Below are 21,580 nucleotides of genomic sequence, written 5' to 3'. Positions count from 1 at the left end.
CAGCGAGCACCAGCAGCTCCTGCAGCACATCAGCGCCGCTTTAATTAAATCCAGGTATTTTGGTCTGCACTCACACGGGGCTTTATGATCATTATTACAACCAACATTTCCCTCTTGGTTTGAGGAAACCAGTCCACGCCTGACACTGAACAGCAAATGCCTCCAGGAAGCAGCAGCCTTCCCCAGCCCCAACGGGGCTCCCACAGCCATCCCAGCACTCACCCACAGCACTGTGCACACTGAGCCTGTTCAGCAGCCACAGACCCACACTCTGCTCCCCAGCACACACAAAGGGCCTCTAGCAGAAACACGGAAGGTGCCCTGGATGTCCCAGCAAGCACCCAACATCGCAGCCTGCTCAGCAGCTCCCTGTGCCAACAGCTGCGGTGGCACCGGGCTGCAGGGCTGCGAGCAGAGCGGGTGGGAGCTGCATCCCCAAACAGGATCCAATGGGATTTGGTCAGGATGTGTCCCGCTCACTGTGATGCCCCGACAGCCCCTTGGGAAGAGCAGCGTGAAGCTGCCAGTGCTGCTCTGAGGGATGCAGCACCAGGCTGGCACAGCCAACACAGGTGGTAAAACTCACACAGGTGCTGCCTCAGCGCTGGGCTCATGGCCAGATCCTCTCTTGGGAATGGCAGCTCTGGCAGCTCTCGATGTGCTGCTCTCCCCGAGCTGTTCTCTACCTCCTTCAGCTCTCAGGTGATGTAACAGTTTAGGGTTAAGCCTTCTCGATCCAAGCAGCATTCTTGCACATAAAGCAGAACAGGGAACGCTGCCTCCTGGACACAAAAGAAGCCAGGATTCACTGCTCCTGATGTGGGCCAGGAGCTGGAGCGGCCATCATCACCCTCAGCAATTCCTGGACACCAGAGCTGCTTTGGCCTCCGCTGAGCATGGTGGTCAAAAGCAGCACCCAGCAGCACTGCAGTGAGCAGCACGGAAATCTCAGACCACGGTCAGCAGAGATCACAAACACGTCTCTAAAATGCTTTGCCAATGTGTGTTGACTTTGTCGTTGCATCCACGGCCACCTGCCTGCCCGGAGGGTGCCACGCTGCAGAGCCTGGTGCAGCAACAGCACTGCCCAAGAGTGAGAGCTCAGCTGTGCACACTCAGAGCAGGGGAGCAGAGATGGGAGATGGGAACAGTCACTCCCAGCCCCACTGCACGGCCTCATGTGGTCCCGGCTCTGGCCCCATGCTGTCAGCTCCTCCTGATCTGATGTAACGACCTGCACATGCCCCAAAGCCAAGGTGACTGGCAGCCCTTCACTCTCATCCTTGCTCATGTAATTGCTGCAGCTATTCCTGTACACTGAGATGTCTAATCTTAGCAAGGCAGAGCTGCCTGATGGCACGGACCAACCGGGAACTTCCACGCAATTACTCACCAACAGCACCAGCACTTACTTGGACTGGTAGAAGTCCTTCTTGTCTGCTGACCCCAGGCTCTGCAAGACAGAAGACAGAACAGTTATGTCTCTTTAACCCATGGCCAAGCTGTGCCATTGATGAAGATGTGTGAGCAGGAAGGGCTGCTCCTGGGCTGTGTGTATGGCTGGGCAGGATGGGGCACTCTGGGCTGCCAGCTCAGGACCTCCCGCCCCAAACACGGTGCAGGCACAGCCTGCAGTCACCAGGGCTGTGCTGAGAGAGGATCATGGCAGCAGCATGAGGATGCACTGAGTCTGGGCCCAGCACACCCACATCTACCACTGCTCACAGCAGCATGGCACCGCGCATCAGGGCAGGCTGGGAGCAGGAAAAGGGTGTGGGGTCAGCGGGGAGACCCACAGGCATGGGGACGGGTCCATGAAATGCTTCTGTCCAGTAAAACCCCAACCACGTGCAAAACGAGGACAGCCCGATGCTCACGAGTTACCACGCACCCGAGCCTGCACAAATGCCACTACTGGCACCAGCAGGTGCTATTGGAAGCCCAGTGCCAACCCGGCCCTACAGGATGAAGGGATGGGATGAGCACAGGGAGGCCCCCAGCACTGGAGGGATGCACCGGGTGCAGCGTGATGCTCACGGCGAGGCAGACGGACGGATTGATGGATGGGAGGACAGACAGACAGACAGACAAACAGACCCACCAAGCCAGGGCAGCAGCACAGCCACCGCAGCTCCTGCTCCTGGGACAGCCCTGCCCTCGCAGCCCACCAGCGCGGGGTGCCGGGCAGTGGCACCGTCTGTCCGTGCCACCGTCCTCTCCCCGTCCCCGTCGCCACGGCCGTGTGCCGGCTGGAGGGAGGCACGCCGGGCCCGGCAGCTGTTGTAGTTTTGCTCCGTGGTTGCCAGGCAATCGCGAAGGCGAGCGCCGAAGCAGCAGCGGGGCCGAATGCTAATGGGGACTGGGAGCGATCCCTGCCCAGCCCCGAGGAAGGCTGCGGGCGCTCAGCACGCGGGGCAGCGCTGGCCCACAGTGTCCCACGGTGTCGCTGGGCAGGAGTCCGGGGCACATTTCCCTGGGGCTGCGGGCACCCACCCGCTCCCAGCCTCAAGGCTGCAGCCAAACCTACGGCACGGGGAGCCCGGAGCTGGGGCTGCGCTGCCCTCAGCTGTCCTACAGACTGGGATGTGCCCAAGAACCGGCCTGGGCAGAGCTCAGTGCGAACAGCGGAGCCCCACGCGATGGGGCAGGAACGGCGCAGGGCAATGAGATGGGAGCTGTGCTGCAGCCGACAGCTGCACCTCGCACCAAGCAGCTCCCCAAAATGAGGCGGCTTTCACTGAAGCCTCTTCTATACGTTGCAATGCTCCTCCTCCTCCTTGCTGAGCCTTCCTCCCATCTCCCACACTCAGAGGCCCCTCTGCAGACTGTGTGCACCGTCCTCATGGTCTTCCTCAGGCAAACACCCTCAGTCCATGCCCAACTAACACACGTCTCATTCTCGCTCCATCACCAAATCACACAAACTCATCGATGCTGTGGAAAAAGCAAATCCCCATCCTGGGAACAGCACCCATCCACCGGGCACAGCACGCCCACTGGGTTCGTCATTACTTCCTTAAACTTGACACCCAAACCCCAGGGTGCTGGATCCCAAACTACGGCTGCAACACAGTTCCCAAGCCATGAAAAATTCAGTTTCATCTGCTATCCATGACAGCGAGGATCATGGAGAACTGGTGGCAGCACCATCACCTGATACACAGGGGATCCACATCCACAGTCAGAGCCTGGCACCAGCAGAGCTCTGCAGGATGGCCGCCACCCTCCAAAGGCAGCTCAGAGCCTGAGGTGGCCCAGCATAAAGTTGGCACAAGCAAAGCTGGCATCAAGAGCCCCACAGCTGGCACTGAGAGCCCCAGAAGTGATGCTGGGAGCCCTACAGCTGGCAGCAGCAGCCCCAGAGGGCAAGGAATGGGTTAATGCAAGCCCGCTGAGCAGCTGGTTTTTAAGAGTCATGGAAAACTCAGGGGGTATTAGATAGCTGGAATAGAACAACGAGGCACGAGCTTCGGAGAGAGGAAAAACAAAACAAGAAAGCGGGGAGCTCTGTAATGATGGCTAGCCAAAACATCTCATTTGGAGCCTTAGTAAGAAAACAGCAGTCGAGGAGGGACAGCAGAATTCCAGCCCCATGTCCAAGGAGTTGGGCCTGGAGCGGGGCCAGTAGCCGAGGCTCAGCTCCTGGCTGCCCTGCACCCCGCTGGCTGACCCCTGTCCGCCCCGTGCCTCCCCACGGCCCCCACACAGCCCTCCTCACCCTCTTCCCAGAAGACAGAGGGTCTGTGCACAGCACACAGCCAAAACTCCCCCTACACCTCATTGCTTTCTCCTCAGCACGCACAGGGGGTGAGGATGTGCTCTTGGCATCCCATCTATGTGGGATGTAATGGAAGCCCTTTGGTAAGGAGCAGCATCACTCCGGTGCAGTGACCCCAGCCTCTCTGCTCCAACAGCTCCAGTCCTGCTGTACTAACAGCCCCAGCCCTGTTTTACCATTGATCCCAGTCCCATTGCACCAACAGCACCAGTACCTCTGCACCTACAGCCCTGTCCCTGCTGCAGAACATGGGGTGATCTCAGCAGGTGACAGGTGGGGACAACCGTGGACGAGTGGCTGAGGGAAACACCACTGGGTGGAAGGATGGGCCGCTGTAATGGAGCAGAGTGCGAGGAAGCAGGATGGGAACACAAAGCCTGAATCTTCAGAGAAACGTGTTGGCTCTCAGCAGAACTGAATCCATCTCCAGAGAGGGGAGAAGATCAGCATTGCCACACAGCAGATGGGCCACACAGAGCTGGGCAGAACTGCTGGCGTGCAGGAGCTGGGACGAGCTCTGCTTCTGAGGCAGAGTTCCCAAAGCAGAGCAGAAGATGGCCTGGCGTATTCCTCTGCATCCTGGGCGGAACGATCAGTCTCTCCTGAATTGATATGGCCTGTGCAAGTTTTTATCTCTGCAGTTATACAACACAACATTGAACGCCGGCCGTCTCACACACATTGAGACTGGGATCTGCTGACTGCCAGGAGAGCTGCACGCTGGCAGCTCGGGCACATCAGTGCCAATTGGGGGGCTCTGGGAGCTGCAGATCCACAGGCAAAACAAACCCAGAGACACTGCGGGCTCTGCTGATGCCACGGGGAGAGCCTGGTGGGGGCTGGGGGCATAGGGAGGTGTGAGCATCCCCGTGCTCGGCGCACACCACACACTGCAGTGTGAGTCACGTTCCACGGGGCCGCCGCGCTGCTGCTGCTTGCTCATTTCATTGATGACTCAGGGCTTAGGAAGCACGTTTGAAATCCCTTAATGAAATAATGGAGAGAGTCATTTTTATCGGCATGTATTTTTAAAACAAATCCTTGAGTGAGGCTCGTGCTGAGCTCTGCCGTTCCGCCCCAGGGATGGAGGTGAACAGCTCTTGGATAGAGCCCAGGGCACTGGTGGGGCAGGAGCAGCCCCTGCACGTGGCACATCCCAATGGAGATGGTGGTTGGGAGTGAGGATGCCGCCTGGTTGAGATGGGAGAGCTGAATCCCAGCATGGTTGGGTGGGAAGGGCTCTCCCAGCCCCCAGTCCTGCCATGGGCTGTGCCCCCCCACCAGCTCAGGATGCCCACAGCCCATCCATGGCCACGGGCACCTCCAGGGATGGGCACCGACAGCTCTGGGCAGTGGTGCCAGCATCTCATTGCCCTCTGAGTGAAGGATTTCCTCCTCACATCTCACCTAAATCTCCCCCGTTTTTGGACTGCTGGCCATTGTGACTAAAAAGTGCTGTCCCAAGCATGGCCAGGGCCGTTACCACCAGGACCCTCTTCCTTTCCCTATGCCAGCATCACAGAGTTGGGCCGCTGCTGCTGCTGCTGCTGCCCTTGCTCTGAGAAGAGCACCACTCCGCATGATGCTCAGAGGTCACCAGAAGCACCAAGAGGGAAAGAGGTGCCCAATGACACACAGGGCTTATGCAGGCATCAAACAGGAGACCGCTGTAAAGGACGGCGCTGAGCTCTGAAGTTGAGCTGCACTGGGAAACAACAGCCATGGGGCTGGGAAGCCGCCAAACGGAGGGGCCGAGGCAGTTCTGCACGATCCATTGATCCCCACCAACACACATCACTCCCGCTGCACTTCTTACTCCCTGAAATGTTGCCAACATGATCTGAGCTCATCTTTTTTTCTGGGCAGTGTCCCTGGGAGAACCACGTTCTGAGCGGAGCTGAAGAAGCCTCATGCTATTGTTTAGAAATGACACCAAAATGATCCCCAAAGAGAAGCAGCTGCTCGCAGGTGGCAGCTTTCTCAGTCATCCCAATAAAATCTGGCTCAGCGCTCCTAGAATAACCAATGCCCACACAAAGAAAAGGAGAGACAAAAACCGAGGGAGGTTATTTTTTCCACGCTGGAAGAACACTCCTCCAAACAAACCTGTGGGCTAATGCTGATCAAAGCCCACCCCCCAAACCTGCACCCAGCGTGGCTCCTGAGCGCTGGGGCCGAGGTGACGGCAGAGCTGGGGTTGTGCTGTACAGCCTCACCCAGCACTGCATGCACTGGGGAGCCCTGCATGCATGTGCCAGTGGAGCCCATGTTGCTCCCTGCCCAGTGGGGATGGGGGGCAGCTGCCCAGCCCCTGGTGCCCAGCCTGGCACGCAAGGCACGTGGTAGCTCCTCCTTGCTTCTCCCCTCTGCTGGCTGTAGCTGCTGGGACACGATGGCTCCTGGGTCATGAAAACCCATGCAGGGGGATGTAAGGGTGGAGCACAGCCCTCTGCAAAGGGCTGGGGGTACTGGTGGATGGCAGTTGGGCATGAACCAGCACTGTGTCCTTGTAGCACTAAAGCCAACGGATCCTGGGTGCACCAAAGCAGCATGGCCAGCAGGGCAAGGGAAGGGATCTGAGCTGTGAGACCTCACCTGGAGCACTGCGTCCAGATGGGGAGTGCTCAGTGCAGGAGGGGCATGGAGCTGTTGGAGTGTGTCCAGAGAAGGGCCACAAAAACGATACAAGGGATGGAACAGCTCTCCTATGGGACGGGCTGAGAGCTGGGGATGTGCAGATGGAGAAGGTTGTCCCAAACCATCATTGCTGCATGTGAGCTTCTGAGTCTGCAGGAAATCCCCTCCGGTGCCACACGCTGCTCCAGGAGCACCCCAGCCCCGGCAGCCCTGCAGGAAAGGAGGCATGGCTCCCCATGGGCCCCCCGTGCCACCCTGCTGCTGCCCCGCACCGTGCAGCCCGACCACCAGTACGTGCTGAGGCACCAAACCCCATCGAGGAAGTGCGAGACACACTGCAGAATTATTTGAGAGCATTTTAAAAAGCCCAGAGGGGAAAAAAGCTTTTTGGAACGTGTTCCCAATCTCATTAATTGGGAAGACAGCCTTGGATAGGGGGGGGGGGGGGGGGAGGAAAGCTTATATTCATCCCCAAATCATTATCCACTCCGAAGAGTGTATCATATGAAAACAGTTATATAAAAGAATAAATTATATTTGGAATGGCAGGAACCCCAGAATAAAGCTAAGAGCTCTGATGTTCCCATATAAAGATAGGAGACAGTTATCTGTTCCAAATTTTCCAGTTTTCTGCTGTGCCAATTCAAATTCACTACATACCAGCATGGCCATATAAAGGGGACTCCACCCATGTAATCTTGGAACGAGCTGTAATCCCCCAACCTATCAATTTAATGTATGGGGATACAAAATGAGACAAGAATGTACTGACGGGGAGCGCGATCCATTGGCTCCGTGGCAGAAGGCACCAGAACGTGTGCGCAGGAACAGCTATTTAAAGCCACATTTGCATTTAAAGACCGGGTCTGAAATGAAGATTTCTGCACGCAGACAGCGCCGGTTCTGCCAGCGAAAAGGCCATTTCTGAGCCCAAAGTCAGCTCTGTTTTCCCTTTTATTTCCTCCTGTTTGCTCAGCGTCACGTTTCTTGGCCGGCGCTGGGAAGAAAGCGGCTCAGGGTCGGGAGTTTCCCATCTGACCATGCCTGTGTGCGGCCTCCCAGCCCGTCCTGCTTGGGCTGCCCCATGCCAGCATGGTGGGGATCAGAGCTCCAGAGTGGCTGTTCTGGGCTGCCTGGGCTCTGGGTGCCCTCTGTGACACCGATGCAGCCAAAGGGGGCACACACAGCTGCAGGGATGCAGCACGCACGGACACTTGGCACTCCTCTGCTCCTCACCCCCCACACACGCTGTGTTACATCCCAGAGGGACAAAACACCCAATTTTGTTGTATTTCCACAGGCGCGGTGTGGCTGCAATGAGCCCCATCCTGCACTGAGCCCTTCCCACCAGCCCACAGCAGGACTCTGCTCCTTGCCCCAGCACTGCCTGCCCAATGGTAGCTCCTGCAAGAGCTGTGCTGCAATGCAGGGCATGGCAAGCAGCAGCACAGGACGGCACACAGCCCCACAGGGAGACTCCCCGGCCTGGGGATGGAGGCATGGACAGGCCGGGTCAGCTCAGCGTTTCCATTCAAGCCAGACAGTGACTGATAACTCCATTAATTTGTCACTCAGTTGAATTTTTCAGACCCACAAGAGCCAAATGGTTGCTCCAAGCAAAGAACTCCTGCAAAACGCATTCCTTGCTGCTGTCCCAGGAATACCCGGGGATCCAGCACTGCAGGACAGAGCTGACAGCTCTTTCATCCATCACAAAGAACAACACGGTAACCTTTCCTTTATCCCTTTTCCTCCCCAAATGCCATTTACTGGTAGTGAGAGCTCACGTCACGCTCCCGCAGCACCACAGGGGTGGGGGCTGAGTTTGCTCCTCGTGCTGCCACTGCTGCACATCAAACAGATGAGAAAACAAACATTTCTTTTATTGGCGTTATGGCTGTCAGCACAGGGAAGGGAAGAGCGTGCTCACAGAGCATCCACCTTCCTCCCCTTCTGCATCCAACGTCACTGCACACACCAGCTACATCTGCAGCCCTTGGAAGCCCCTCGGAGCTCCCTGTAGGTACAGCACACAGAGCTCAGCTCAGGCACCAGCGCTGGGATCGGTGATGCTGTGGGATTTGTGGCCATGGACTTTCTATTTGTGCCTACAGAAGACACGTGCCAAGAGCCTGCACTACACACCAGAACATCCCAGCTGTGCATGGGGAGCCCGGCATTCCCGTGCTGGCTGCCCCCAAGCCTGGGGCACAGCGGGGCCCCAGGTGTTGTTTCCCACCCCACTTCCCACCGGCTCAAAATGGACCTGCTGCCTCTGAGACTGCATTGAGATTCAGCTGAGAACCAAGCTTCAGGCAGGCCTCAGGAAGCCAAAATAGAACAAAACATACATTTGAGACATGATATCACCCCGGTAAATCGCTGCACAGAACACAGAGGGTAAATAACCACATCTCCTCTTACAAAAGCCCAGTGCTTTCTCTTGGTTGATAAACGAGCAGCCCTGCAAAGCCCGCAGCCCCAGCATCCCCACAGCGCCAGGTGCAATGCCACAGGGCACAGAGCAGAGCTGCACACCGCCCTCCCCAAGCCCTGCTCCTGCAGTGCTCAGCATACAGACCGTGCTCAGCACATCTCCAAACAAACTTAGTGAACCTTCCCAGGGCCTTGGGGATATGAGTGCCCAAAGGCCCAGAGCCAGACCACCAGGACCCCCATGGGTGTCCCCAAAATGGACCCCGCACATCTTTGGGTGGTGACACACCAGCTGCAGCACAGTCACTGCCCAGCTCACCGTGTCCTCAGGCTTGCTCCATCCCATGCCCCACCAGTCACTATGACCCATCCAAGCGCAGGGCAGCACACGGTGCCCCCACACCACCTGGCAGCCACTCCAGCCCAGCCCTTCACCTCGTGCCCCCCCAAGCCCCTTTACCCTCCCGGCCTCCACAGCAGCCAGACACTTTGGTTCACATTAGGCTTTTCCCAAGTTATATCCCAGGGTTCTCCAGCTCTGCAAGGTGCACCGCTCACCATCTCTGCTACGCTCTGGTCTTCACAGGGGCTCCAGCTTCTTCCTCCTTCTCCTCCTCCTCCTCCTCCCCTTCCTGGCTGCACAGCAGCCGACCGTCCCGGCTCCATTCCGGTCTCTCCCCACGATTACAGGGCAGCACAACCACCCCAGGTGAGCTGGCAATCACAGCCCTGGAGGCAATTTCCATGGAAATGTCCCCTCCCAGCTCAGACGTGGGTTTATCTGCCTGGGAGGAGCATCCCACACCAGCTCTCCACAGTGCTTGACCTGTGCCTTGCCATCCCAGGATGCAGCAATGCTCCACTATCAACAAACCATTCATTCACTTCTTTCCTCCCTCTGTCCCACCACAGCCCATGAACTCACTTCCTCCCTTGCTGGCCCCGTACCCCCAGTCCTGACTGGCAGCACCAGCCCCATGGCACTGGGTCCTCGCAGGGTCCCCAGCCCCAGCCCCAAGTCATTGATGGGCAGAGTTGCTTCAGGAGGAAAGCACACATTTGACTCCATGTGAGGTTAAATGGGCAAAGACCTGACTTCACTGGGAGAAAGAGAAGCGATGGGCATTTATCAGTGCTGGGATGAAGATGAGGGCAAGCTCAGACCCCAGAGTCCACACAACCCCATCCCTATGGGCTCCAGCACAGCAGCCTCCATGGGGCACTGTAGCAGGATTTGTGGCAATAGGACAGAAAAACAAATGTGCCAAGGATTAGATGACCCGGCAAGTCACAAGCATGGCCAAGGATGGAAAGCCAGCAGTCTGTCTCACCATGACACCACGCAGAATCCCTGCAGGCAGAGCAGAACCCACCCCTACGGGAGCTGCCAGAAGTGCTCATCCAAAGCACCCCAAGAACGACGCACAGAGCTGCAAAGGGCTGTGGGTGTCTGTGCTCAGAGCAACTTCCAGGGGAAACACAGCACCTCGTGCCCGGGCCCCGGGGAAGCCCACCCACATTCAGGCGGCATTTGGGCTGCTGAGAGGGAAGAAATTAAAGAAATAAATCATATTTTATTCGTGCTCAGTAAACACGCGCTGGAGAGCCGTGATTCAGCCTTGCATCTGCTCCTCCCCGGCAGGAAGCCATGCTGCTGGTTAGTGTGGTGGCTGCAGGGTATGGGGAGCCCCGGGTTGGCATGGGGACAGGGATGGGGACAGGGACAGGGGCAAGGGATGGGGACGGAGGGGAGGATGGCACAGCCGCACATCCTCAGTGAGAAGGTTTCGGTGGGGATGGGGAGAGAGAAGGCAGCTGGGAGGAGAGTGGTTCAGTGGGGAGAGGACACTCCGGGCGGTCCCTGGGGAGCGGGGGGGAGTAAGGAGCTCAGGAAGGGAGAAATGGGAAAAGGAGATGAAAAAGCTGCTGGGTAAGGGATGTAGGAAGGGAAAAAATAAAAGGGAAGGGGAACAAAAATAAAACAGTTGGAAAGAAATCCTTGGGGAATTGTGGAAGAGAAGAAAGCGCGCAGACACGGCGGGCGCGCCAGAGCCAGAGCCAGAGCACAGGAAGCGCCTAACGAGGCTGGAGACAGAGATACTACCGTGCTGCTGACATCATGCCGCGCCGCAGCCCGTTCCAAAACAGCTCCGAGCTGCTGCGCGGGGCACAGGCAGCCTGTGGGAGATGTGCTGGGGCTGGCATGGAGGGGATGGCGGTGGTGTGGGGCTGGGTGCGTGGGAAAGGGCATTGCCAAAGGTGTTCTCCAACTGGTACACACACAGTGAAACCCGATGTCCCCATTGGGCAAAAAGGTGAGTGCTGGATGCTGGACAAACAGAGCCAAGGAGTGAGAAACGGCACAGACAGAGACCCAGCGGGCAGCAGGGCACTGGAGGCACTGGGGAGGATCTCCAGGCTGGACAGGCAGTGGTGCCACGCATCTCCCGGTCCTGCATGGGCTCATCATCCTCCCGGGGTCTGCATGGAACGCCCGCACCGAGGGCACCCAGCAGCTGCTCTCCCAGCACCTTCTGCAGGAGATCTGCCCACCGCAGGGCTGGGCAGGTGGGAGAAACCCATCGTGGAGCCTCTATTGGCCCTGGGGCTGCCTGCACCCCCCAGCTCCTCGCTCCCAAGCCCTGGGGCTGCCTCCCTGCCCGAGGGGGGCTGACTCACGCGCTGGGAGAAATTAATAAGCACACACAGAAGAAGGCTCATCCCTCCAGCAGCAGCATGAATCACGGCTCTGCCTGCCTGTCCAACGCATTGTTCTGCACTGAGTCAGTACTGCTGTGCAGGTTAACAAGGGCAGAAATTAAAAGTGATGGCCCACAAAATGCAGCAGTGCTGAGAAATTATAAGGCAGTGCTACTGTAAGAAAGTTAATGGGACTGCCCACAGAGCCCCAGAAAAGACGCACTCTGTACTCCAGCTTCTCACCAGCTGCTTCTTTGCAGCCAAGCCCTCCTGGTGCCCGCAGAGCTCCCCACTGTCCCTCAGTGAGGGACAGCACTCCATGGCCACCACCTCTGTGCTGGGGGCTTCACCCTGCAGCCCTGGCTGGGGGGAGAGCCCTAACTGAGCAACGTGTGTCTCAGGGCTGGGGCCATCCCCAGAGCAAAAGCTCTTGCCAAGAGCAGCTGTCGCTGTTTCCCACTCAGAACAGCTCCTGCAACACAGGGGTGCATCACCAATGCAAAGAGCAACGACGTTTAGAAAGTACATCGTAACCTCAGCATAGCAGAATGACTGCTGTGGAACACCTCAAGTGCTCTTCAGGCCCTCACCTCCAATAACCCCCATGCTTTGCAACCTGACATGTACTACGATAGTACACCAATATGGGCTGTGCTGCCGTCAGAGAAAGGTGGGAGCAGAGCCCAACTTTGTGGAGCAGAGAGAAAGAGAGGAGACACCCAGTTTGGGAAATGGGGTCAGCTGCTGGGCTGCCCCGGTACGAGAACATGAGCATAGCCTGGAAACATGCGCTGTGCCTTAAGCGATCCCTTCTGATCATATCAGCCACCAACGACTCTCATCCCTCTCCAACACCAGCTGATGGATCAGCTTTGAAGATACGGCGCAGCAGCAAGTTCTGCAGGTTACGTCCTCTGGTATAAGAAAGCACTCCCTCACAGCAGTGCTTCACTCGCTGCCTAATAGACTTGAGCCCAAGAGAAAGACCAAAGCACCCCCAAGGACGCTGTGACTCACAGTGCCATCCCACGTTGTGCTGAGACCCCAGGGCAGCTCCCACCCACCAGCAGCACCTCTGCTTTGTCACTGCAGGGCTGGTGGACATGAACACAACGTGACACACACTGCTCCATCCCACCGGGCGGTCCCAAAGAAAGCTAATCTGAAGGAACCATCAACTGAAAACAGAACAAAATCTGCTCAACAAACTGGCGAGCACCAGAGGAGCCGTTTTCTTCGACAAGGATCCAATTCAGCTCCAAGAGGACAGTTGTTATATTTTAAATGAATGGCGATCGATTATTAAGAGAGCATTCATCGGGACTGGGTAGATGTGTAAGAAGATACCCACCTATTACATAGCTGTGAAACCACACTGAATGCGCTGCTAATGACCAACTGGTATTTACTTAACATTCAATATCCATTGCTAGGGAAGGTCTCTCTAGATTTAATAAGCCTCTGTTATTTTATGTTTAATTAAATACCGTCCACTATTAAAAACATATTTAACTGAGGTCAAAACCAGTAAAAACTGTATCTTATAACACAGCTGCTAAACCTCAAATATCTCCTTAATGATTAATTGGGATTTAGCACGATTGCTGTCCGACCGAGAGCACGTGGAAGCCAGAAGCTCCAAGATTCAAGGACAAAAGTGTTTTGCTTCTGCAAACAATTCTGCTGGTTGGATAGTTTGGCTAATAGAAACGTAGCAGGTCGGTGGGAGCCACAGCCCGGTGTAACCCAACTGTGGAAGATCCAGCATACAGCACACCCATATGCACAACGCCTGCGCAGCCGAGTGGGGAGCTGGGCCACTGTGCCCCACATGCCCCATGACCTGGGAACCTCACAGGACCCATCCTGCTCAGCCCTGTCCCAGCTCTGCTCCAGAAGCTCCAGGAAAGTTGGCTGGGGGTCTCTCGATGGGACACATCCAGTTGGGGTTACCGATGGTCAGGGCTGCCAATGGCTGGGATGGCCAATAGCTTGGGATTGTCAGCGGGCTGCCTCCAAGGTTCATCACCCACAGCAGCTCCTCCAGCAGGAACCAGCGGGGAAGGATCTGGAGCTGGATTTGCTATGCTGGCCTAAGCCCTCCTGTCCACGCCATTCGTCATCAGCGCCATTGGGCACAGGGACAGCTCTGGGGACGGGGGCCTCTCAGCTGGGAGAAAGAAGCTTGAACAGAGAGCAGGGAGAAGTTCAAAGCATGTCAGCACTTGGGATAAAGCCATTCCACCTCAATAACCTCCTGCAAGAGGATTTGATTCTTGTTGTTTTCATTCTGAAAGCCCTTCAAAGCAAAATCTGATACTAGCAAAGAATTAAATAGAGCTGCGCTTCCCCACACAGATTGCACAAGAAAACAAAAGTAAAAATAGAAACAGCGAGAACAAAACTGAATGCAGAAGAAAAGCTCAGGAGGAGAAATCCCGGGGGGTCCTCTCATTCTGTTGTTCCCTCCTACCCTCAGGTGTGTGGTGGCAGCAGGGTGAGGCAGCAGCTGCACACTGTCATCCTGGGATGGGAGTTAAGAGCCCAGAACTTCAGCTCAGCACCGGGCAAACCCAAGTGCAAGCATGCTGTGAGCTCACCGCACTGCGGTCGGAATTGGACCACGGTGGGGGGATTTAGTGAGATGTCTCAGGCAAATGTCAGCCCTGGGCAGCTGGATGGGGCTGAGACAAGCAAAGCCCTGCCCCAAATCACGTCCTAAGAGCGGCTCATCATCCTGCCACAAATGTCATTCCAAAGGAATAAGAAGCCATCGCTGGCATCTGACAAGGCGTCGTGCTGTGCACTGAGATGAGGTGGGTGCTGATATCCATATTGAACAGGCACCTCTGGAGGAAAATGTTGAGATAATTAAGTGCTTCTGACACCTTAAGGGATCCTGGGAGTCCCAGCAGCGCACCCCGAGGGAAGCAACACAAAGCCAGCTGGGCGCTTGCCTCTGCCTCATGGCTGCCAGGCTGGCAGCTGCCTCTCCAGGTGCTCCAGGGACAGGATGGGAATGAGAAGGATCCCGTGGGACGATGCTGGTGGAATAACCACGTCACCAAAGCCACTCACATCCCAGATCTCAGCACTAGGAGGAAAGTCCACTTGGTCTTTCCTATCATCCTTCCCTGAGTACTGATTTATATGTATGCATAAATGCACAAAGTGCCTATTTGCTCTTCACAACAGCCCTCCCATGAACATACCACAACAGTAAGCAACCCATGGCAGATACCATCTGCGTTACTTCAAAGCCACACAACACATTAAGCAAATAGCAGAGGTGTCTGTCTGAGGAATATGGTGATGAAGGACGTCTCCATCTCCAGATCAGCCTTGGGGACCTGCTGTGACATGGAGTGCTGCGCCAGGATGCAGGGCAAGGAATGTAGGACCCAATCTGCCCCATCTCACTCAGGAAAAGTCAATGGATGGGAAGAATCGGGAGCAGCTCCTGAGAAGCCTCCCTGGTCCAGCAGAGGAAGGAGACACCTCCTGCAGACCTGTTCATCCTGCCTGCTTCCCTCATGTTCTCAGCTCTCTGTTCATCTTCCAGTGAGTCCATCTCTGTCTGATTCACTCTACATAAGGATCCAAGAGCCCTGCTGAAGTCAACAAGCCAACACTGAATGTTGGTATCTGCGAATGACTCCTGCAGGGCACGGGAAACCTCAAGTGCTGCACCTACACAAGCACAAGGGTTTGCTTGCTTCAGTTCACCTCTTGGTATCCTTGCCACACTATGGTTCTCATGGAAGATGACTGAGGAGTACCTCCTCCACCAACAGAAATAGGGTTGCATGGATGTCTTCAGCTGAGGCTCCAGGCCATGTGCCATAAAGAGCTGCGGGGGCACCATGGATGTGTGGGATGAGGAAGCAGGGCTAAAGCAGCCCCTCTGCACCTCTGCTCCCACGGCATCATGGCAGCAATTAGGCCAAGGCTGAGGGCAGGCCAGCCAATGCCTTGGGGGTCGGGCAGACAGCAGCAGGGGGGTCATGGCAGAGCCAAACCCCATCTCCATGCCTGCTGCAGCTTTCTTGGGTTTCACATCTTCCTCCATTAGCTGCCTGCAATGCAGTCATCGGCTCCAGTCATCTCTGCAGCCACCATTCCTCTGCTATTTTATGCACCTACACCCAGAGCATCTTATGGCGCACTGGAAATGCCCATTTCTCTCCATCCCCCATGTAGAAAGCCTGGACACACAGCCCAGACACCAACGCACGCCGAGAACTCCATCCTGCCCCAACCACAGCAGCACAGCACGGCTTAATTCATTACAGCCCGCAAACCGCCTTGAGATCCTCCCCTGCTCCGCAACCCCGGGGCTGCTATTTGCTTAACCCCGCCGAGCAGACGGGGCAGGCACCTAAAGCTGCGGCAGCACTGGCTGCTTCAGCCGGCCCCACGGAGCAGCAGCAGATGCATTGGCTGCTGCGAAACAACAACTTCCTCCTTTCTTTTTGCTGGAGTTAGCTGGGGTTTAGGCTGAGATTTCGGCTACGTTTTGCGGCCCGCCTTTCTGGAGACAACCACCCGCCTGATGCTGGGCGAGAGCGCGACGTCTGAGCCCACGAGCAGTTGTGTTTATTTGGGTTCCAATCTTCCAATCATTCAAAACCCTGGGAAAACGAAGCTGCGTTGCTGGGGCGAAGCTTTCCTTTTGAAAATCGGTTTCAATGTGGGGGTGATGCGATGTCTGCAGCCCCTGCCCTCAGCTCCCCGCAGCTCCATGCAGCACTGCAGGGACAGCAGCACCATGCGGCCCCCGAGACATCCGGGGAGCGAGCGCTGAGCCTGCCTCTGCCAGAACCCGACACCGCACCGGAATGTAGAAAATTGCAAATGATACTTTAATTCCACAGTCACTCACCGCCAGTAGCTCGGCCATGGGAAATACTGGGGCAGCAGCATGGCTGGGAGCGCCCGCACAGAGCACAGCCAGCCCCGGCAGAACCCAACGGGCTGGAACTGGGATACATCAACCAGCGCTCCCAGCGTGGGCAAGCTGCGCCCACCCCATGGGCACACCAAGTGCTCCTGCCCAGATCCCATGTCTCTACTCAGCCATGGCACCTCCAGACCCTGCCCCATCCACAGGGCAGTGCCTGCTCCCCGCATCTACTGCTCCCCAGGAATCAGGCAGTTGTGGCTTCAGGACTTGTCCCCTGTTTTGCCTGGTGCCTGGCAGAGCTCCGGAGTCAGAACAGAACCGAAATTAAACACAAGACAATGTGGAAAACTCAGAAAGTCCATGTCCTGCCCACCAGGAGCTCAAGAACTGCTGCGGTTGGATTTATTGTCAGGGTAATTATCAGATACGGGAGGATGTGAACTCCAAACTCCCTGGGGCAGCTTGGAGTTGGATTTAATACCACGCAGAGCTCAGCCAAAAGTGTTACGGGAGAAGAGAGGCAGCACATTGGGATGAGGGCTGCTCTCACATTTCAGGAACTTCCTGCTCCAGTTTCAGGTCTTCCTTCCTTCCTCGTAGCCGTCCATCTCAAGTCAGTGGTTTGGACACCAAGGAATAACATGATTCCCTGCTGTCACGCTTCAACAGACAGAGATCAGGGCTCCACGTCACCCAAGTGGGTGCCACCTCCCTCAGCTCAGAACACCTCCCTCGGCTCTGTCTGCACCCTGGGATGATGCCAAGCATCCTCCTGCCCACCGTGGCCAGGAGCAACCAAGCCATGACCCAGCCCACCCCATCCCATGTGGCAATGAGCAGCAGCAGGTGAGTTCCCACTCACAGAATAATAGAACCATTGGAGGATGACCTGGCACTTCTGCTGGCCACAGAGGCCTCATCATCGTGTCCACACCAATAAAGTGCTACAGGTATGGACGAGGTTCCCACAATGGAAAAGCTAAATAGTATGCAGCATTAAATCCTTTTGTGCCACGGAGATGCCAAAGTCTCTGTACCGCAAACATGAGAGCCCTGAGGTGCCAGTCCTCAGCCCCACATTGAGCAGGGGATAGAGGCTGGGGGGGTGGGAGAGGATAGGAATTCACAGCCAGGAGCTGGAAAGCTGTCACCGGGCAGCTGTCACCCCACTGCCACCAACAGGGGCTGTAGGAACCGGCTGGGCCACGTGCTGTATCCACTGCCTCCTTCCCACACCCCATAGCTCTGCTCTCCTATGGGGTTCCACCTTCAAGCAGATGCATCAAAGTGAAGGGCAAAGCTGAACCAAGGGCACTTCTGGAGATGCACGGCCCGGGGCTGAGCACAGCAGCATCCCGGTGCCTCCTGTGCCAGACCCAGCTCCCAGGAGCCCCGTGTGCCACCTGCAGAATGCAGCCCCAGCGGGCCCAGGGCAGGATTTCCCCTTCCAGCAGCGCTCCAGCAGCACAGCCCAAGGTTTGCTTTGTGCTCTGCATAAAGGGGAGAGTGCAGAGGAGAGATGAGAGGAGCGGCACGCCATGCGATGGAAGAGGGTAACTCGAGCTGTGGTCTACCCTACATTCCTTGTGGCTCCAGCTCCCCAGCCAAAACAAAACCAACATTTTCCCTTTTTTTTTCTTCTTCTTTTTTCTTTCCCCCTTTCCTTGAGGCCAAACAGGAGGTGGGGGCACCCCCACAGCACTCAGCCCAACTCCTGCTGGCTGGGACTCAGCTCAGACCCACCAGCTCCCAACACAGCTCCCAGCAGCACGAGGCCCAGACCCAGAGTCCCCCTGCAGTGACACCTCCACCCACCCACCACAGCCCTGAGGGTCCCCCCGCTCCCCCACCACCTCCTGGTGTGTTTATGGGAAGGTTCCTGCTACCCACAGTGCCCACAGGAAGCCATGGGGCAGGGTGCCAGGAGGAGGGCACTGATCCCCTGATGTTCCATCCCGCGCCATCCCGTCCCACCTGCCAGCAGGAGCTCTCTCTCCAAACTGCTGCCCACCCCCATCCCCGGGCAGTGGATGCACTGAGTTGGCCTTGGCTTGGCCATACGGCAACACTGGGTGCTAACGTCCAGGTGTGAAGCACCAAGAAGTCCCCGTGTGCTCATGTGGGTGCATTCAGCATCTGACCCCTCCAGGCTGCCCGACTGCATGGGGTTAGAGCTCACATTAGGGCACACGCTGCCACTCACCGCCCAGCCCCAGCCATGGGCCAGGGGGCCCCGCTGGGCTCACGGCAGCAAGCTGCAGACAGGGGAAAGAGTTAACGCTTCCCCCAGCTCAGCTCGTAGGCTGTTATTCAATACATTATTGACGTTGAAAAGTCGTCACGTTACAATCCAGCAATCCACGAGTATTAAGAGGAAAACAGAGGCATGCAGAGCGAGACACACACCGCGAGCTGTGGGCCCCTCCGCGCTGCGGTTACGTTGCTGCACACAAACTCCTTTCCCAGACTCGGTTTCCTCCCCCACCTCTCCTATTTGGTGCAAAACCCACCCGGCCCGATTAATGCCGCCGTGAATCCCCAAATCCTGCTCACAGGAGGGATTACCCGGGGGGGGAACGGCGGCCGCAGGCTGTTCTCAGGCTCCAGTGGCTCTGATGCTCCGCGGCTGACATCGGTGCTCGGGGCCAAACCCTGCAGGGAGGGCTCATGTGTGGGACCCTGTGGCCATGCCGGGAGCTGCGGTGGCAGCAGGGCAGAAGGGGAAGGCAGCACCTGCCCAATGTAAGAGTGGGGCCGGGCTGCTCAGTCCGCTGCTCACCAGCCACCGCACTCCCCGCTTGTATTTTATTTCATCCCCTGATGGGCAAAATGTGTCCTTAATTTGTCCTGAAAGAAAAAGAGGGCGAGCTGCATTCTCACATCCAGAACGAAGACAACACGCAAAGCCCTTTAGAAGCCGGCGCCACACATACAACGCGCTCCTTTTTCTAATTAGCGACGCTCTTCCCAGCGAGCAGAGTGGGGGGGCTGCACACCAGGCCCCGCGCCGCTGCCCCTCGCGCCCCTCCGTGCCCGGCTGGGCCCTCCCCACCAATCTGTCCCCAGAGGGCAGTTCTGGCTCCTCTCACACAGCAGAAACGGGGGTTCATCTGGTTTCAATCCGGCCCCTCGCAGTAGCTGTCACCATGGGTTTGCTGGTGGGGTGAAGGATGCCTTTAATGCAGCCCTTTGCCGAAGCGGCAAGCACTCAAACCTGTGGCTGTGGCAGAGCCCCAGTGCCCTGCTGGCACACCTTGGCCATGTGGGGCAGAGCACAGCAGTGCCTGCAATGAGCAGACAGGGAGCAATGTGCCACGGGCAGCGTTTGCCGGGCTGCAGCCAGCACCTGTGGCCGCAGCACAGCAGCACGGGGCTCTCCTGGTCCTCATCCCCTCCCCCAGAAAGCCCCGGGAACCGCAGGAACCACAGAAATGCATCCCCGTGCTGCAGAGCCTCCCTGCGAAGGGCACGCTGTGCTGCCGCGGAGCTCTGCCGCCCGCACCGCCTGGCCGCCCGCCAGCCTCTGACAGCAGCTGTCACATAAAAGCAAACACTTAAAACCATTACATTTACAGCAGTTTATCTTGAACGCCGCCGAAGGTTTTGACGTCGCTCCACGATGACCGAGTTCAGTGGGTTCCCCCTGCAGCCCCCTCCTCCTCCTCCCGGCTCGCTGTGACGCCACGACACGGCACTGAGCTCACAGCTCACCCCGTCCCACGCAGGGCCCTTCCCGTGCAGTGACCCAGTCCTTCCCAGCAGGGCTGTGTTCCATCCTTACGTCCCCCAGCTCGTACTGACAGCAGGGGTTGCCATCACCCAGGTGCAGACCTTGCACCCGGCTTTGCTGAACCTCACGCAGCTCCCCTGGGCACACTGCTCAGCCTGTCCGGGTCTCTCTGGATGGCATCCCATCCCTTGGGTGTGCTGCCATCCCCCTTTGTTTCCATCCCATTCAGTGCAGTCTCACACAGCGCACATCAGCCATGAGTGATCTCCTCAAAGAGCAGCACAGCGCTGGCACAGCCCTCACATCACTGGGTGTTTTCCCCACATCTCCCACTCTGTTTCCTGCACTCCTCCTAACAATGTGACTTCTTTTCTGTAGATACATATATATATGATTTTAAGCTCATTTTCTAACCATTTTGCCAACAATAAAAAAAAAACACTGCAAGAGCAAGAGCCCCAAAGCAGCGCCTGGTGCTTCCAAACCAACACGTGGCATGTGGGGCTGGGAGGGAAGCGAGGTGCAGCCCCAGGAGTGGGACAGCCGCAGAGCTGAGCCAGGCCCCGTCCTGCTTCTGGGCTCCCATGGGCTGCCATGTCACTGCCATCACAAAAGCACTGTGCTATGGGGTGATGTCCGTCCTAGGACAGGGCTTCGATCGGCGTCACCATCACCGGGAGCCTCTCATTCTCCTTCCTCCACGCTCACGTACGGGTGTGTGTGGATACAAATGAGAAACCGTACTTGCAAGGAAAAATGGCAGCAGGAAATTAAAAAGGTTCGTGTGACAGCACGAGCACGGCTGCAAGGCCCAGCGCCCGCCCCGTGCTGAGCACACTGCCGTGCTCACACAGCTCGGCTCTTCTCTGTGACATTTCTCTTTGCTGCTTTTACTTCTTAAGGCACAGGTGAAAGAACGAGAGCGGCACTCAGCCCCGGCACAGCATGCACAGCCTCAGCCAATATTGTCAAGGCTCCTGTTCTAGATGTCCCTTGCTAACATCCTACAAGTGACCCTGCTTAGCTCAGGCACCTCGTGGGGCTGTCAGAAACCCGACGGAGGCCAAATTACAAACAGAGCATCTGTACTGACCCCTCTCCATCCCAACCCACACGGGTCCCACAGGACAGCCCCAAGAGCGCTCCTCTGAGCATCGCCACAGCGTGCAGCCAGAGGGAGGAAGGGAAGCGGGACCTGAACGGGCTCGGCTCCGTGGGAGAGAGGAGGAGGGACGGGGTCGGGGAGGAGGGGTGAAAAAGTTTGGGAAAGCGGGAGCCAGACAGCCAGGGGATTTCACTGCGCTTTGCCATCGCCCTGAGTGCTCCATGGGGTTGGGAGCAGCGAAACCCGATCGGCCGTTAACCCTGGAATGCGTGGAAATGACAACTGCGCATA

General features: G+C 57.0%; 1 protein-coding gene across 8 annotated transcripts in view; it reads right to left on the bottom strand.

Moving 5' to 3' along the window:
* Positions 1-21,580, bottom strand: part of LOC140258740 (ankyrin repeat and fibronectin type-III domain-containing protein 1-like) — a 110,967-nt gene that overhangs the window by 38,443 nt on the left and 50,944 nt on the right. For 6 of the 8 annotated variants that reach the window (XM_072349345.1, XM_072349348.1, XM_072349347.1 and 3 more), the window contains one exon: positions 1,413-1,453. In XM_072349345.1, the coding sequence (XP_072205446.1) occupies positions 1,413-1,453 (41 nt within the window). Of the gene's footprint in view, positions 1-1,412; positions 1,454-2,101; positions 2,243-21,580 lie in introns of those variants that run through there. The other 2 variants (XM_072349351.1, XM_072349353.1) reach the window with 1 other exon arrangement.

The sequence above is a fragment of the Excalfactoria chinensis genome, chromosome 14, assembly GCF_039878825.1.
Source record: "Excalfactoria chinensis isolate bCotChi1 chromosome 14, bCotChi1.hap2, whole genome shotgun sequence".
In the NCBI taxonomy this organism is placed as follows: Eukaryota; Metazoa; Chordata; class Aves; order Galliformes; family Phasianidae; genus Excalfactoria; species Excalfactoria chinensis.
The sequence above is the reverse complement of the archived record's forward strand: the minus strand, read 5'-3'. Positions and strand labels throughout refer to the sequence as shown.